Genomic DNA, 16,844 nt, shown 5'->3' with positions numbered 1-16,844 from the left:
AGTACTTTGGATTGCTTTATGTGTGAATTGTTCATACAAAAAACTTGCCTTACCTAGACTTATGTTCTTTAAAGTGCTGAAAAAACAACAAAAACAACTGAAAAATAACAAACCTTTATATTTATGCCACTAAATATAGTTTTTAGTTGCGCATTTAATTTAATTTTGGACATAACAAAAAGTGAAACCAAATTACTTAATTACTTAATGACTTAATTACACCATTAAACAACCCAGGGATTAAACATTTATGTAGAAGTTTCTAGAAACCCCATTTTGTTATCAGATATATAAATAGTCCTGTTACATTTAAGACGCCCTCAGTGAGATTGCCACAGCTAAATTCTAAAATGATTTATTAACTTTTCAGTAGTATTACTCAACCAAGCTTGAAGCAGCTTTGACAGCTAATTATGCAGGTTACAGCTCTGGTCCCGCCCTTTTATCCCTTTAACCAATCAGAGCGGGGCACGGGAGGACAGAAGAGGAAATAGACCAATCACATCACACTTGGCCATAACAACTCAGTGGCACAGTTTGGGCTCGCTCCAGTGGATCATGTTGGCCGGGGACTAACAGCGCAGAGAATCGCTGCGCTAAATTGGGGGATTTGCGGTTTATTTGCGCTTTATTCTCAGGGCGGCCGGTGGCAGCTTGCAGAGCGCTCCCCCGGTTTAAAGCCCTAAATAGTGAGGAGGACTGTTGTGTTGATGTCATCCGAGGCACTGGAGCTGTAGCGACCTTCAGTTTCATCACCGGACCAGGATAAACAAAGACACTCGTGCTTGTCGTTTTACGCATTTGCTGTAATTGCTGCAGTTTCTAAACCGAGGATGGGACTTGTGTGGCGGTGTTTCGTGGCGCTTTCCTTGTGCACTTTTGCAGCCGGGTCAGATTTTCTGCAGGACCCATATCCCGCCGGACGGTCGCGTTTTGAGAAGAGTTCAAACATTGCGAGGAAAGCGGTGGAGCTCGTCAAGAGGTCTCTGCCTGAGTGGCTGGCTCCTGCATCCCCAAAACACAATATTCAGCGGAGAAGCACCGACTCCTGCAACGGTCTGCAAGGATACGAGGCCAAGTTAGATGCCAACACCCACAGTGTAAGTTACCAAACCGGGTCTGGTTCACTTCTCACGCCTGGACATTAATGAGGCGCAGGTCGGAGCTGCGCAGGTGCTTACCAGGTGCACCTCAGGCCTAATCAGTGCTCACTGGAGTCACACCTATAAACTACCGCGATGGACCGCTTTCCTTTCAGCCTTGAGCGCATAGCAGACTATTAAACAATACCCCCTTTGTGCCTGTTGACTCCTAAAGGCCAATAATACAGTTTGTTCTATTGCTATTTATCTTGCATGCAATAGAGAAATGGGGAAACCAAAACTTTCCATTGGCTTACTATAAAGTTTTCTTCCATAAGGTGAAACAAATGAAAGGATCCCTGGAGGCTTGAGTTTTTGAAATGCAAACTGCTTGTTGCACGGGTCAGGTGATTTTAGGAGCTGTCTCACCAAACCAGTTTAACTTATCAGCTGTGATCTACATCTTGTGTGCACGTCATAGACTAAACTTGCATTGCTTTTAATCTGCCTAACTTGTTGTCGGCTGTCCTAAACACACCAGTGTCCATTCCAGATCTAATTTGACCAGGCCTAACCCTTGTGACAGACTGTGAGGTTTTATAATGAAACATTATTTCTAGGTAATACTTTGTAGAGGGTTTTTTGCAGCCTGGTAGACTCAAGATTTCATAATGATACATTTGGACACTGATGAGATGAAGCAGATGGAGCACCAAGCAAACAGGAGTTGTAATGCACTCTCTGTTCTTGAGCCTGTAAAAGAAAACTCCAAACAAAGTAGGGCTGGTTGTCATTGGAGTCCGGTGCGGCTCATTTCCCTCGCGTGACCATGTGATCGACTTTGCATTGAATTCTTTGTATACTTTGCCTCCAGTACCTATAGGTGACTAGATTCCCGAGCTTTTAGTTAAGAGTAATCCATCTAGTTATGTTTAAGTTCATAGAAAAAGGAAGCAAATTCAGAAACATGACCACAGTTTATTCAGAGGGCAGTAAGAAAGAAAGACAACACACATCACAGAGTAGTATGCATTCAGTAGTAGTCAGAAGAAGGTACTCTTTAGTTATTTTGGAGTAAAGATTACTATTCATGGATTTCTGGGAGATGTAAAAATAAAAAAATGGCAACTAACAATTCAAAATAAAGTATTACATTTTTTGAATGGTTCCTCAAAATGTTGCGTATAAACAGGAACCATGAATATATCTACTTAATCTTCACATAAAAAATGTGCGCGAAGTGTATTGCCCAAGGACACAACAGTATTTGAACTGGTAAGAGTGGTATTTGAACTGCCCATTTTCTTCAGTTATTGGTTAACTGCTCTATAGCTGACCTACTGTTGCGTCACATGAAACACTATTAATGTAGTGGAACCAGTTATTATTAGAGCTGTAATAGTCCTATGATGCACTTTAGTGGTGCCACCTCCATCACAGATATTTGTTGGCAAGTAGTACTTAAGTTAAATACCAACTAAGCACTAACTGATTTGGATAATTACCAGTACATTCAACCATGAAAGCATTCCTCCAGTGGTCTTGTGAGCTGTTGGTTGATAAATAGTAGTTTTTTTGTGTCAACTCAGATAAGAGGTACTTCACATTTTAGCCAGCTCTACTTGAATTCACTTTCTATTGAAACACACCACCTCAAACTAAACCATTCACACTATGTCTGTTGATATAGAATTATATTAATAATATAATTTTGTCTGTTTGCAGTACACTCTCAAGGATTTGAGTGGATCCGTGTCTCTGGCCTGGGTTGGAGATGGCACTGGGGTAAGTCTGATAATACAAACCTCTGTATAAAATGTAAATAAAATGTAAATGTTCACTAATGTTTAACTATAAACACAACACATGCAATAAATGAACAATTCATTTCCTTACCCATCTTACTGAGATGTGTATTTGTCTTAAAAACATATATTCATGATTTATTATTGAGATAAAAATTACTCATCTGCAAGATCTTCTATTTTTTGACAATATGATTTGGACTTTCCCAGACTGTGGTTGTCCTGTTGAGTTCTGTCACCTGTACCACTATCACCAAAACCAAATCCCACCTTTCCAACAGGTCATCCTCGCACTGACAACTTTTCAAGTCCCGTTTTTCATGATCCGGCTGGGACAGTCCAAACTTTATCGCAGGTAAAATTATTAATACGATATGACAAACATGCTTTGTACACAATATTTGCATATCATTTATCTGTTGCCAGTGAGAACTATGGAAAATCCTTTGACGATGTGACTGAGTTAATAAACAGCACCTTTATCCGCTCCGAGTTTGGGATTGCGATTGGTCCAGAAAACTCTGGAAAAGTAAGCGATGGCTTGTTTGTATAATGCACCATATTGAAACATGCCCATAATATAAGATGTAGTGTTTGTCACACTGTTTTGTGTTTGTAGGTGATACTTACTGCAGAAGTATCAGAGACACTGCAGGCCCGTATTTTTGTGTCCAGTGACTTTGGGAAGAGCTTCTCTCACCATGACCTGCCTTTCATCCCCCTCATGCAGATCTCATATAACCCCCAGGATTCCAACGTGCTCGTCGTACTCAGCAACAAAGTGAGTGCTCTTTGGGTTTTTTAGTTCACAAAACTTACAAAATCCCCAGTTGTGTTTCCTCATTATAATATTAATATAATAATATAATATTATCATGATGATGATGATGTAACTTTAATGTTATGGTCTACTGTTAACCAAAATAGAAATAACTTGATTCAATGAAAATGGTTCTTTATATGGACTTTTGTGTGATCTAGTTTTAGTACAAACCCACCGGTTTGAAATGAGTGATAAAATACTTGAGCAAAGGCCATGTTCTTTTAAACATGTTGATGTGAATCTTCGTGTTTACTTTGGGGATACCCATTAACTTTTATGATTTGCTGTATTTTTAGATAAAGTACAAATGATGTTATTTAAGTGGTTCTTTCTAATCTCTGATTCTCTTTTAGAACGCAATGTGGCTGTCACAAGATTTCGGCAGCAGCTGGACTAAGATCCACGACATGGTGTGCTTGGTCAAGTGGTAAGAGACTAATTATAATAATTACTAATCACTTGAAGTATTTATAAATGCCTTATACTGGAATATTGTCATAATAATATTGACCTGTCAAGTTTTGAGACACTTTTCTCTTTGAGTGGCCTGTGTCCAAATATCATATGTTACCTATTCGCCCACAATAGGTTATGTATTTCAACTAGAGTTACACTTTGGAGAGCAGCTCAAATATTTCACACGTTGTTGTTGGAGGCTACATTTTATTAATAGTATTTGTTCAAGATTCTTCATAGATCAGTCACACTGCTCTTTTACCACTGATACAAGTGCACTGCGTTGTGTTGAAATGTGGCCAAAGCCTGTAGGGCTGTTGTTCAGGAGGCTCTTCCCTGTGAACACCTTTAGCAGCTCCTGTTTCAGTTGCATTGGTGTCTGTTCAAGTCGCTATAACCTTGAGGGATTTGTAGAGACTGCACAATTTTTTGGAAATAATAATTAATTCCAAAATTAATATGTTCTAAGTGAAGAGACTGACCTTTTCACATTAGCACAGAACCGAAATCAAAATATGTAAAAGTCAGAAGTTATTTTTATCACTGATATGGTATGGTTGATTAATAGATGTACTTTTTTATATATATATATATATATAGAGAGAGAGAAAAGTGTTGAAATGTGTTAATTATTTTTTCATTTGCAACTAAACCAAAGCGTATTGTGAGAATCCTATATTTATTCACTTTGTTACTAATTTGTTTATTTATTTAAATTAACAAGATTAGATGCTGTTTCAAAGTTGCCTGCTTTTTCCTTTATTTACGTAACCAAATGTCAGGTAACCATAGAGAGCTATAAAACATGGTTTGATTATCCACTGTGTTTAAAACAGACATAAAGTGCCTCAGATGTGGGTAGAATAGATTATAACAAAAGAAGTAAACTTAAAAGTCTACTAATCCACACCCAGAACAAATTTGGTCTAAAGCCTGATCCAAACAATAACTAAACCAGGTCTAAACATTTTAACTACCTCTAACAGTTAGTCATTTTGTAAACTCGGAACAGGACACACAGGGAAGTACATATTTGAGAAGGGCTGGGCAACATTTTATTGCTGTGAAAATATTTCTTTATATCTCTCATGTGACATACTTTAAAAATGAATGAAAATCGACTTTTCAGACAACCATGTTATAGTTGTTTCCCCTCATCATTTACTCACCCAAAGTTGTATTTGGAGAGTTTCGTGCATGTTTGGCCATATGCCGTCCTAAAAATAAGTGATTAATCAACCCCCGTTTTCACCGCCACCACACGCCCACTTCTCTGTATCTACTTTCATTCTCTAATTGTTTTTCTTAATCAGTGATATACATAGGATTCAGTAGTGTTGTGTAGTAATTTTGGATACATATATATTTTTTTAATCTACTACTTGCTAGGGTGATCTGCAGCTATCCGTCGGAGGAGCCATCAACTTTATTTATTTCAAGTTTATGGCGACATCAACTCTTATTGGCCACCACAGTTTTCTAATGCAGAATTCAACAAACTTGTTTCTTTTATTAAGCTGTTTTAGATGAATATTGTGATTTTAAAATGTGCAAATTATACATAATGATCCATAATGATCCATGGATGTCATAGATTATAACTATATAGCAGACACAAGTACAATAGGTCTTCTTTAAATTATGTTATCTTCATTAAAATACTGTTTCTCTCTCTCTTTTAGGGGGGCCAAAAGCAACTTATTTTTCACGACAAACTCTAATGGCTCATGCAGTGAGTAATCAGCCTATTATTTTAGCTTTATTTATGCATGCCTTTTATTTAATCTTATTTTATATTTAACAATGTTCTTTATAGTATTAGTAATGCATATTCTCTTGAATTGTCCTAGTTTGTATTTTTTCTTCACTGACAATGACATCAAAGCCTTTTCTGATTCAAAACTGTTCAACTTTACACCTGGATATATTTGACCTGTAGGTGACCGGGGGATGCTGGATCTTAAGAGGACCACAGATTATGGGAAAACAATAAAGACCGTTGCCCGTAAGATCTACTCGTTTGGTCTTGGAGGGCGCTTCCTCTTCGCCTCGGTGATGACGGGGACGGTCAGTGCAAAGAAACTTGATAAGGCCTCCCATAGCAGTCAAGCGTTAATGCTTAATCCACTGTTTATACCTTTGATTTAACAAGGCTCCTTTTCTTAGTTAAGCTGGGCCCATTACAGTGGCTCTAATTGTTAAACTAAAATTGATTTATTTTCAGGGCAAAGCTGATTTTTAATTTTTTTACATGAACACATTTTATTCGGTCCACTAATTACAATAATTACTAGCTAAAAAAATATTTAAAAACGTAAATTGTCATCACGGAATTTTTCAGAAAGTGGCGAACATTTGTACTTCACCTCATAAATGTAGTCAGCTATGAAAGTGAACATCTCCAAAGAGGAAGAAGAACATGTCAGCATAAGTTTGACAGGGAACCAATGCACATTTTTGACAATACACTTCACATCGTTAGAGGTCGGAGCAGTTGAATTATTCCTTCCAAGTAAAGTGGGAGACCATAATTGTTTGACCCACTAGTAAATGATATATTCTCTGGCTAGAATCTAAAAAAAAAAAAGGAAAAAAAAGTATTTCACCATTTTGTGTTTCATATTTTCAGGGCACACTGAGGATTATCCATGTTTCTGTGGACCACGGAGACACCTGGAACATGGCCCAGCTGCCCCCTGTTGGTCACGAACAGTTTTACTCCATTTTAGCCGCCAACGATGATATGGTTTTCATGCATGTTGATGAGCCAGGAGGTACACCTCACCCCTTCAACTTGGTTTTACTTTTTATACCAAAGTATTTTCTAATCCAGTTTCTCTGTCCTGGTTAAAGACAGTGGATTTGGTACTATTTACGTTTCTGATGATCGCGGCACTGTGTACTCAAAGTCCCTGGACCGCCACCTCTACACAACCACAGGGGGAGACACTGACTTCACCAATGTCACATCACTACGAGGAGTCTTCATCACCAGCGTTTTGGCTGAAGGTAGCTCCAGTTCTGAATCAAATGAAGTGTAACGCTGGCTAAAGCTCAAATGACCTGATAGTTCTCTGTTACATACTTCTGTGGAGGTTGGGTGTTGGGTAAATATTTAATTAGCTTCACGGTGTTGGATGTGCTGTCAGACAGGATCAAATGGCTGACACTTAAGCTAAAACGCCTCACATCACTGGCCAGATCTTAAGTCTTTCATTGCCATAAAGCTTTTGATTTTTGTATCTGGTTTCTCACGCATATTAAACACGTCTGTCACTCATTTCAGATAGCTCTGTGAAATCCGTGGTGTCCTTTGATCGGGGTGGAGAATGGGTCCCTCTGCAGAAACCTTCCAACTCCAAGTGTGATGCGACAGCCAAAGATCCAGACGAGGTACACGGACAAAACCGGTTTGTCAAGCCCTTAAGAGGAACTAGTAACACAATAACTATAAATAGGTTTTCCTAACACTAGAGGTGTGCTTATCGCATGTCAGTTTAAAACTCTTTCTAAAATGATATTTATAAAAATAAGTCTACACATCACAGAACACATCACATCACAGAAGTTAGGGACATGCTCAAAAAACAATTCCAGCTAAAAGTTAAAAATCTTTTGACTAGATCTAAACCCTTCCAGACTAGTCGGCATTTTATCAGTTTGAATTTTTGCATCACATGGCTTCTACAGAGTATGTCTAATCATGGTTTCAAAACTGGTTTGGACAGCCCCAAGGGTACACAGAAAGCCCTAGGGGGTACACAAGAAGGATTTTGGGGAAAAAATACAATTTCTATTTAGTTTATATTTTATGCACTTTTAACTATAGGTATTATATGATGATGATGATGATATAATGTGTACAGCATTCAGACATTTTAATTAAAGTCTAAGAAACACTGCTCTAAGGCTGCTTTCATACACACCAGGTCAAAATTAAAACTAAACTGGGACTGAGCCTGGAACTAAACATGAAACACACCATTACTAAATCAGGACTAAAACACATCCATTCTAAGTTTACATTAGCTCTAATGTTCAGTTCCTGTAAATACTGCATTCAAATTGCATTTTAATACATGCAAACTAAGTTCAAGCTGTTTGTGTCCACAGTGCAGTCTCCACCTTCACGCAGCGTACAGCACAGCCATGAGACTCAATGTCCCCATGCTGCCTCTGTCTGAGCCCAATGCAGTCGGCCTCATCCTGGCTCATGGTAACATCTAGTGCCTGTGTCTTATAAACATATGAAGCTGTCTGATGTAGCCTGTATTTCTTTGTTAATTTTGTGTTGTTTTCATTTATACTAGTTAAAGTGAATTGTGCCGCTATATTTGACCACGAACACCAAAAATCAGCATATAGCTCATTTTATATCAGTTAAAGAGATTAGTAATTTTGCTTGTCCCCGATCTCAATTAAACAGTTTAGGACCAGATTATGTTTGATGGCACCTGAGCCCTAGTCTTACATATACTGATCTTCACAGTATCCCTAAAGTGTGTGTGCTTTGTCACCATCAGGCAGTGTGGGCGACGCCATCTCCGTCATGAAGCCTGATGTCTATGTGTCTGATGATGGGGGCTACAGCTGGATCAAAGCTCTGGATGGACCTCATCACTACGCCATCCTGGACTCTGGGGGGCTGCTGGTTGCAGTGGAACACAACCCCACCGAGCCCATCAACACCATCAAGTAAGAGCATGGCATAATACTTATATTTATAGTTAGCCAATATGCAACTTGTCCACCGAGGGACTGATGCAGATTTGTTTTATGGTGAGAACATGATATAAACAACTTATATTAACTAAAGACTTCCTGATTATTTTTAGATGCAGAATACTTAAGATTGTGGTGTTGTTTTAATATTTATTAGTGTTAGCATTATAAAGAGAGATGTTTGGGTCTCAAATGCTAAACGCAGAAGAGTCCTCCAGTGAAGTATTCATTTTATTTCTGTAGTTTTTAACATGTTGTCAGTGACATCCACCTGCAGCTTCTATCCACTGTCTTATCTAAATATTTTTAGTGTGACTCTGCAAAAACCTCATAGAGATTAAATTATTAAAGATTATTTGTCACTTTAAAAAGAATCTGAAATTAGTAATGTTTTGGTGTGTGAGAAATTATTCTAAATCTTAACAATTAGTCAAAGAGAATTGTATATACATTGAAAAACATTTGGATGTATTAAAATACACATTGGAGATGAGCAGATAAAATTTTGCATATCTTCAAACCAACATTCAGAATATAATCGATTTTTGAAGATATCTAGTCTATTGTTTATAATAAAATGCTATAATTTTCCAAATAAGGTTCTAAAGTGATATTTCTGCACTTTTGTGAATAATTTTATCTTTTTAAATTTTACATTTGCCTGATACTCAAGTCTTAAAATGTCTCCTACTATGTAGAAGTTAACACATTTCTACTAGAAATGGATAATGTTTAAATATCGTTACTTATACAGCAATAATGACAAAAAAAATCTATATTTTTAGGATGAGTATGTCTTCCAGAGCACGAAATGTACTACTTTTGCATGCATTTAACTTTTATTTGAAAATGATTTAAGAATTGTTCATGTAAAAAAAGAAAAACTCGATGTTGGCACATCTTTCTTGTACAACTGTAGTTTTGATGTTGGGTCAAACACGGCCTGTCCTACACTTCAGAGGGGCTGGTTGCTGTTGACCTGCTGTGCGATGATACATTTAGATCTGTGACCTTTGTGTTTTCATAGATTCTCCACAGATGAAGGGCAGTGCTGGCACGAGTACAACTTCACCAAAGAGCCCATCTTCTTCACAGGGCTGGCATCTGAACCCGGGGCCCGCTCCATGAATGTCAGTCTGTGGGGGTACAAGGAAACGTTCTTGGCCCAGTACTGGATCTCTATCACCATTGACTTCAGGGAGCTGCTCACCAGAGACTGTGAGTCCAGGGAAGCACTCAAATGCTCTCTAGGGAAGCACTCTAATTTGAAAATATATTGTTTTCAATTTGAGTGACCTCATTTGGCTCCTGTTAAGTTATTTTATAATTTTTCGATTTAGCTGAATTTGCACAAACATAAGCGAATACTTTATTAGCATTTGGCAGTTTTGCCTTTCACTGTGTTCTTCTTAAATTACAGTAAACATTGGTGCTTAAAGATCATGAATAAAACTTCAATGAGTGTCCTGCTCTTGTGTCTGAACCATACACTGTAGATATAAATGGACATAGCTAACCTGCTATCCACCACATTAAAACTGGGAAGTGATCATGGGCGCACTTCCGGCTTAATTCCCTCTGGCTCCAATTCACTTTACATTGGAAAATGCTCCTCTCTGCATAACTGCTGCTGTCAGGCTTGTTATTTTGGTCTAAAATGTTCGTATTGACCCGCTCTGCCTCCTGGTATTTTTATTTTGCTACTATGTCCAAAACTCAAGATATGAACTTTAATAACCAACAAATCAGGCGCCTTCTTTCCCCAAGGTCACTCCCGCTAGTGTTAGCAATGTTGTCGATCAAAGCTGTTGCTAAGTGCCCCTTCGAGCTCCCTGCTAAACCAGTGGTACAGGTGGGAAGGGGCGTTGCCTTCAACAGCCTCACTCCGGATTTACTCTTTGGTTGCTATGATACTCATGGTCAGAATTCCTAATATGGAAATCCAAATTCACCTCTATAATTACTAGCTTCGATAAGTTTCATTTGACTGGAGCCAGACGCTATGGGTGACATCAGACTCATTTAGTCCACTTCTTTATACATATATACTATGGTCTGAACAAATACAATGTGTCACTCCCAGAAGTGAGGCACATTCCTGAAGAATCGGAGTGCATTGTAATAACTTCAATTCAAACCATCACAAATGCATCCTCACACTGGGATTAATGAGTATTCAATAAATAATTTTGTATTTATTTGAATGGCTGACTCGTCATCTGTATGTGCTAATAGACCCAAGTGTTTTTCAGGTGGCGATTCGGACTATGTGCAGTGGCTGGCTCACTCTGATGACGTCAGCGACCCAAAGGATGGCTGCATGCTCGGGTACAAGGAGAAGTTTCGGCGTCTGAGGAAGGACTCGGTTTGTTGGAATGGGCGAGATTATGACATCACCAAACAGCACACCCCCTGCACCTGCACCTTGGACGATTTCCTCTGGTGAGACAAAGACTGCTGCAACTAATCCCAGTGACATTAGATTAGATAGACTATACTACTTAACCCAAGGATAGTAAATTGTGTGTATGTGTATGTATGTGTGTGTGTATGTGTTTATTGTTTGTAACATCGACCTGCCAGGGAATATGCAGATGGAAATTAGTCCAAGGCTATAATCTGTCATATTTACATTAGTTTGCACATTTGTACATCTGCTCATTATCATGCCTTGTTCCCTCTTTTTAAAATAAATAAAATTACAAAAAAAATGCTGATTTTGAGGCAAATAAGTTATACTAGAATCACAGGGGCCTTTCATCCCTGGACCCGTAAAATAACTATATGAACGGCTCGGGACCCCACTGTTAAACTCAAAATATTTCATTGTCAGTGAGAGAAGGTGGTTGGTTGTTTGATACCTTTTACATAGTGCTTTTGTCAAGGTCAAGTTTATTTTAGTTATTTAATATGTAAATATAAAACTGCTTTGCTTATAAAGCCATTTAAGCCCTGACTGTTTGCTGCTATTGATCAAAAGTCATTGATCCCTGCTCTCTCATTGCAGTGACTTTGGATATTTCCGTCAGGAGAACAGCTCAGAGTGTGTGGAGCAGCCCGATCTGAAGGGAAAAGTCCTGGAGTTCTGTCTTCACGGCAGAGAAGAGCAGTTACAAACCAAAGGGTAAGGTTAAGATGCAGGGATATAATGAAAGTCTTCAAAAATGGCCACAGAATAGCTCTTTATCCGAGATCGTAACTGAGCACTGACTATAAGACAGTTTAACGTGTTTGGCTGGTTTTATTTCATCCAGTGCCACAAATCGTCCTTAAATGGGTGAGTTTAGAAAATGGAACTTGTTGTTTATATCACAACAAATAACTACAAACTGCAAGCATTTGTTTGCTTGGCCTTTTTATTTTGCTGCCTCATTAAAATTAATGGGATAGAACCTTTTATATTGATTTGTTCCCAGGCTGTGTGCACATCTATTCCAAACGCGTCACTCCTGGAAGGGTCCATATGCCTCATTTCGTTGATAGTTAACAAAACAGTAATTAAATATATAGATTTTTTTAAAATTTTTGTTAAATTTGAGTAATTCTTTATTAATGTGTTGTTTTTTTTCCTTTTCATCTACAGATACAGAAAAATCCCTGGTGACAGATGTGAAGGAGGACAGATGCCTGAGCGGAAAGAGATTGACCTGCGACAGCACTGCGTCAGTGACCTGGTCGAGCCCTCACAAGTCAAGTCCCTGGTACATTTTATTTGATATTATTTTGTATTTGATGGTTAAACCGTATCATAGTTATACTGAGATCCTGCTGTATTTTTTGACAGGCTTCAAGTTCGTCCAAATCAATGCCTGCGGTCATCACATTTATTGTCATCGTTATGCTGCTGAGCGTTGTGGGTGGAGTCGTCTTCATCAAGAAATATGTCTGTGGAGGAAGGTGGGGCTCAATTACAACCATAAACCCGAAAATCACTCGGGCATAATTTCTACATTTGCTACATTCTAGACCAGGGGCACAAGTCTGTCTTGTTGTTGAGCGTGTCATATGATTCTTATGAGATTCATATCATAGAATTAAATTAAGAATCTCTTATTAAATTAACCTCATGTGACAAGTCTTGAATTTTGAAGGTAATTTTTTGTTGCTATATTTGGCAATGGCTCAAATCACTTGTAATTTACATTAACCACATTATTTTGGACAATATTAATCTTTTTTTTGAATTACCGTAGTTGGGAAAGTTTCATTTAGCATTTTCCTCATTCTTTCAGGTTCCTGGTGCACAGATACTCAGTGCTGCAGCAGCATGCGGCAGAGAACGGTGACCTGGACGAGCCTCTGGAGACCAACCACACGCGCAACGGCAAGATCGAATTTCACGATGATTCAGACGAGGTACATGAACATGGTTACTTATTTAACACACTGTATGTGCGTAGTGTTGTGTATGTCACTGATGTGTGGAAGAAATCAAGACATGTCTATAGTGTTTTCAGTCATCTTTGAACCAAAACACTATTTACAACTTTACTGATTGAGTAACATGGATAGGATAAATGACTACAACTTTAAATAATTTGTAGATGAACTAGATTTGTCTTTGTCATGAATATTTATACATTTTTACTAATTTGAAATTAAGTCAACATCACCTTGCAAAATACAATGGGAGGTTTAGTACCCTAGCTTTGACCCCAGTTTAGTTTAGTTTATATTTACTTTTTCCTTCTTGTCTGTTTGTTTAGCCTTAGCTTTAATCACATAAAATGCTCCCATATTTGTAACATAAGTAGAACATAACCCAATAATCCTTTAATAACTGCAAAAGGCTGTTATAAAAGCCACCATTGTTCTTCATTTTAAAACAATTATACGTCTGCTCTGGATGGTAATAAACAAAACTCCCCCAAAACACTGCTACCGACTTCTTCCTAAATTCAGTTTGGAGGAATTCAAGCCACATGTTTTTTTTCCAAGTTTGCTGCAGAGTCTTTGCCTGGCGACTGGGTGAGCAACTTCTTATGAAATTAATGGACATAGAGTCGCACTGTTTTTCATGAAGAAGTAAAGAATTTTAACTGGTACAAAAGCAGTACAGAGATGATGAAGCAGTTTTAATATTTTACATAAACTTAAACTAATTGCCATTTACATCCACAATCTACATCAGGATTTTTTTTTTTTATTATTTTCAGTGTACATTATTGGTTTAGCTTGAAGTTTCTTTAGATCATCTGCTTGTTCTTATTTGCATGATTTGTCCAGTTTGAGAAGAGGTAGATTATCATTGCCCTCTGGTGGCTGTACTTAAGTCAAACAATTACTTAAAGAACTGTGGTATTTGCAGTAGGTTATTTTATCATTGGGTGATTGATGGGGTTCATGAAATAAGTTGACATCAAACTATAACATAATCTGCCACTGTATCCAGTTTCCTTTATACTTGACCTATTTATAAAGTGTAAACACTGCGTCATGCTTGTCCTCTGTTGCCTAACATCTTTGCTATGTTGTTTACTCTGTGCAGGATCTGCTTGAATAGCTGGTGTAACCTGTGCTTCAGCTGAGCTCCATGTTACCGGGCCTTCCTCCCTGGGGCAGACTCTTCTGTCTTCAGCCTTCTCTCTTTCACCTTTAGTGCGCTGCAGCCGGGGACAGACAAAGGGCCACTGATGTCATCTCAAAATATGAATGTACAAAGGCGCCCGGGCCAGAGGGAGACAATACTGGAGGATCTGAAGTACTCGTGTTTCGCTTCAATTTCTGATTCTGTTGATTGAGTTATTTATTGTAGGGTCTTAAGCAGAAATCTGAACTTTGAGCAGAGCTCAGCCTTTGGGTTAGAAGTGAAGGTTCTTATGGGACACTCCTGTCGAAGACACTGGTTTACGGCATTTGTAAATAAACTTTTCTTTGCCTTTTCTGTCGTGATACAGGAACGTGATGTTTAAGATGGATGATCTCCATTAGGGCTGCACAATGAGAGTAGTACATGTTTTATGCAGTATGATTGGAAATATTTTGATACAGTTTTTGGGGTTTGGGTACCAGATGATGACAATGATACATATTGATTTAGTTCTTTCAAGATCAAACAGTTCTTTTTGCAATATAAATCATATCTAGCAATATTGAGTTCACCATTAATTCTGTGAAGCATTTGCACCACTTATCACAATTTATTTAAAGGCACAGTATGTAACTTTTTTAGCCAAAAATAGACTAAAAGTATGTCTTTTAATTTTGATTGGTTATTGCACTGAAAAAGCAGGGTGTACAGTCTGCTGTCTCCATAAACCTGGCTCTTATTTGGCCTGAAGAAAGGTCTCCTGCTTGTTTCTATGGAAATGTTGCTCTTTTGGCTATAATCTTCCACAACTTATTAATGTCATGTTCAGAAGTATGGTTTTAACTTTCTATTTTCTTTGAATCATGCAGGTGACATGCCATCTCCCAAAAGTTACATACTGCAGCTTTAAGTAGTGTTAAACATTTGAAGCCAAGAGCGTGTTAGTCTCTGGTTTTCAGCCTCATTCATTTCATTGATGAGTGAGTTTGTCAATGAGGTGAACTCCCTTTTTGCACCAACTTTGAGAGCAATAACATTTTCCCGTAAATTAGTTTATTTTATGTTTTTGACCCATTTAAATTATTCTTTTCCCAAAGCACAAGCCCAACATATTTATCTTTTTAAATTCTTTATAAAAAATGTTGTTGGTGACCCAAGCTTTTCCAGCGTTTTGTATGCCAAATTTATGTAACATGTAAAGTTTAATTGTGCTTAAGGGAGATAATGCAATATTTGTAGCTAATCAAATATTTTTACAACAAGGAAAATGAGAGAAAAGCACAAAAACATACGGAGATTAGTTTGTTAATTAGTCAAACTGTAAATGTTGGTTGTGACGCAGAGGCAAATCATTTTTAAATAGGCCTTGAGATGTCTATTTTTGACAAATGATGAAGAGATCAATCTGTCAGTTTCACTCGTGTAGTTATGTGTCTATCGTCCTCTGGTTTAATTTATTACAGAGAGGTAAAGAGTGCAGAGAATACTTGGATGAGATTTTGAAAAAGTGCCTGTTGTGTGGATGCTCTCTTTGTAGTGTGGGTTTAGTGTAATTTATCATATCTTGCTGCACATCAATATAACGAATTTTCAGGCTTCCAACAGTAAATGCATGTTAATTTTCACTTAAATGTTTTAAATTTACACTTAAATTGACTCCGTGATCAGCTAAACTTGATTGAAACCAAGGTTGTGCGTGCGTAGCTGCTAGATGTTGGATGCCTCTTTTGTGAACTGAGTTTTAAAAGCTTGTTGCATATTGTGAAATGACTACTTTTTTCTTACAGTTTGAGATCTGTATAAATTTGCTTTTCTGGTTATGTAAATATTCAAGTTACAACTTTGTATCTGCTGGTTCTCTCCATTTTTCTTTGAAGGTTTTAAATAAATTCACATGTTCCTGTAATACTGCCTTTGTTTCTTTTAATATGAACTCTTTGAAATTGGACATTGTGGTCTCATAAGTTATAAAGGCACTAAATAAATGCATAAACTTTTCTGTTGAAGGCATATTATTGTCTTAGTTCATCTGCTCCTCTGTCGCTTTTGCCTGTTGTTTAGATGTTGGCCGCAAGAGGGCGCCCAGTCACTGTCCTGAATGGAAATGTGTTACCTGGGCTCACAAACCTCAGCTGAGACAAGTTCCAACAACAAGATCAGGTTCAGGGGCAGAATGCCAGGGTCAGTCCCAGATTTGAGTCCCATGTCCCAGATCCAAAACCTTTGATTGGTCAGTTTTATAAAAGAAATGTCCCAGGAGTCTCTATTTTTGACCAATTTGATCCCTGCCAACAGTAAAGAGGGGAATACATTGTTATTTGTTTAGCTTTTTAATGAAAATCAACCATCTCAACCCGGGTGTGTCCCAATTTTGAATTTTGAAAATCTGGTGATCCTCAGTATAGGTAAGGTTTTAATTTTTTTTT

General features: G+C 37.8%; 1 protein-coding gene across 1 annotated transcript; it reads left to right on the top strand.

Annotated features, from left to right (window-relative positions):
• The first annotated feature begins 501 nt into the window (after positions 1 to 501).
• On the top strand, positions 502 to 16,427 carry LOC117373481 (sortilin-like). Its single transcript, XM_033969525.2, has 20 exons — positions 502 to 1,100; positions 2,808 to 2,867; positions 3,169 to 3,242; positions 3,314 to 3,416; positions 3,507 to 3,668; positions 4,064 to 4,137; positions 5,849 to 5,898; positions 6,106 to 6,233; positions 6,796 to 6,940; positions 7,020 to 7,175; positions 7,453 to 7,559; positions 8,280 to 8,382; positions 8,690 to 8,861; positions 9,916 to 10,106; positions 11,141 to 11,330; positions 11,896 to 12,012; positions 12,472 to 12,589; positions 12,673 to 12,785; positions 13,121 to 13,244; positions 14,377 to 16,427. The coding sequence occupies exons 1-20, from the start codon at positions 834 to 836 to the stop codon at positions 14,389 to 14,391; spliced, it is 2,469 nt and encodes an 822-aa protein (XP_033825416.1). The 5' UTR covers positions 502 to 833; the 3' UTR covers positions 14,392 to 16,427.
• Positions 16,428 to 16,844: the final 417 nt, after the last annotated feature.

Source organism: Periophthalmus magnuspinnatus, chromosome 7 (assembly GCF_009829125.3).
Source record: "Periophthalmus magnuspinnatus isolate fPerMag1 chromosome 7, fPerMag1.2.pri, whole genome shotgun sequence".
Classification (NCBI taxonomy): Eukaryota; Metazoa; Chordata; class Actinopteri; order Gobiiformes; family Gobiidae; genus Periophthalmus; species Periophthalmus magnuspinnatus.
Note: the sequence above shows the minus strand (reverse complement) of the source record. Positions and strands in the feature narration are given on the sequence as shown.

Coding starts and splice junctions, on each gene's coding strand:
- LOC117373481 (XM_033969525.2), top strand. CDS start 834: ATGGGACTTGTGTGGCGGTGTTTCGTGGCGCTTTCCTTGTGCACTTTT. Junction 2,868..3,168: donor GGGTTGGAGATGGCACTGGG/GTAAGTCTGATA, acceptor CCTTTCCAACAG/GTCATCCTCGCACTGACAAC. Junction 3,417..3,506: donor GTCCAGAAAACTCTGGAAAA/GTAAGCGATGGC, acceptor TTGTGTTTGTAG/GTGATACTTACTGCAGAAGT.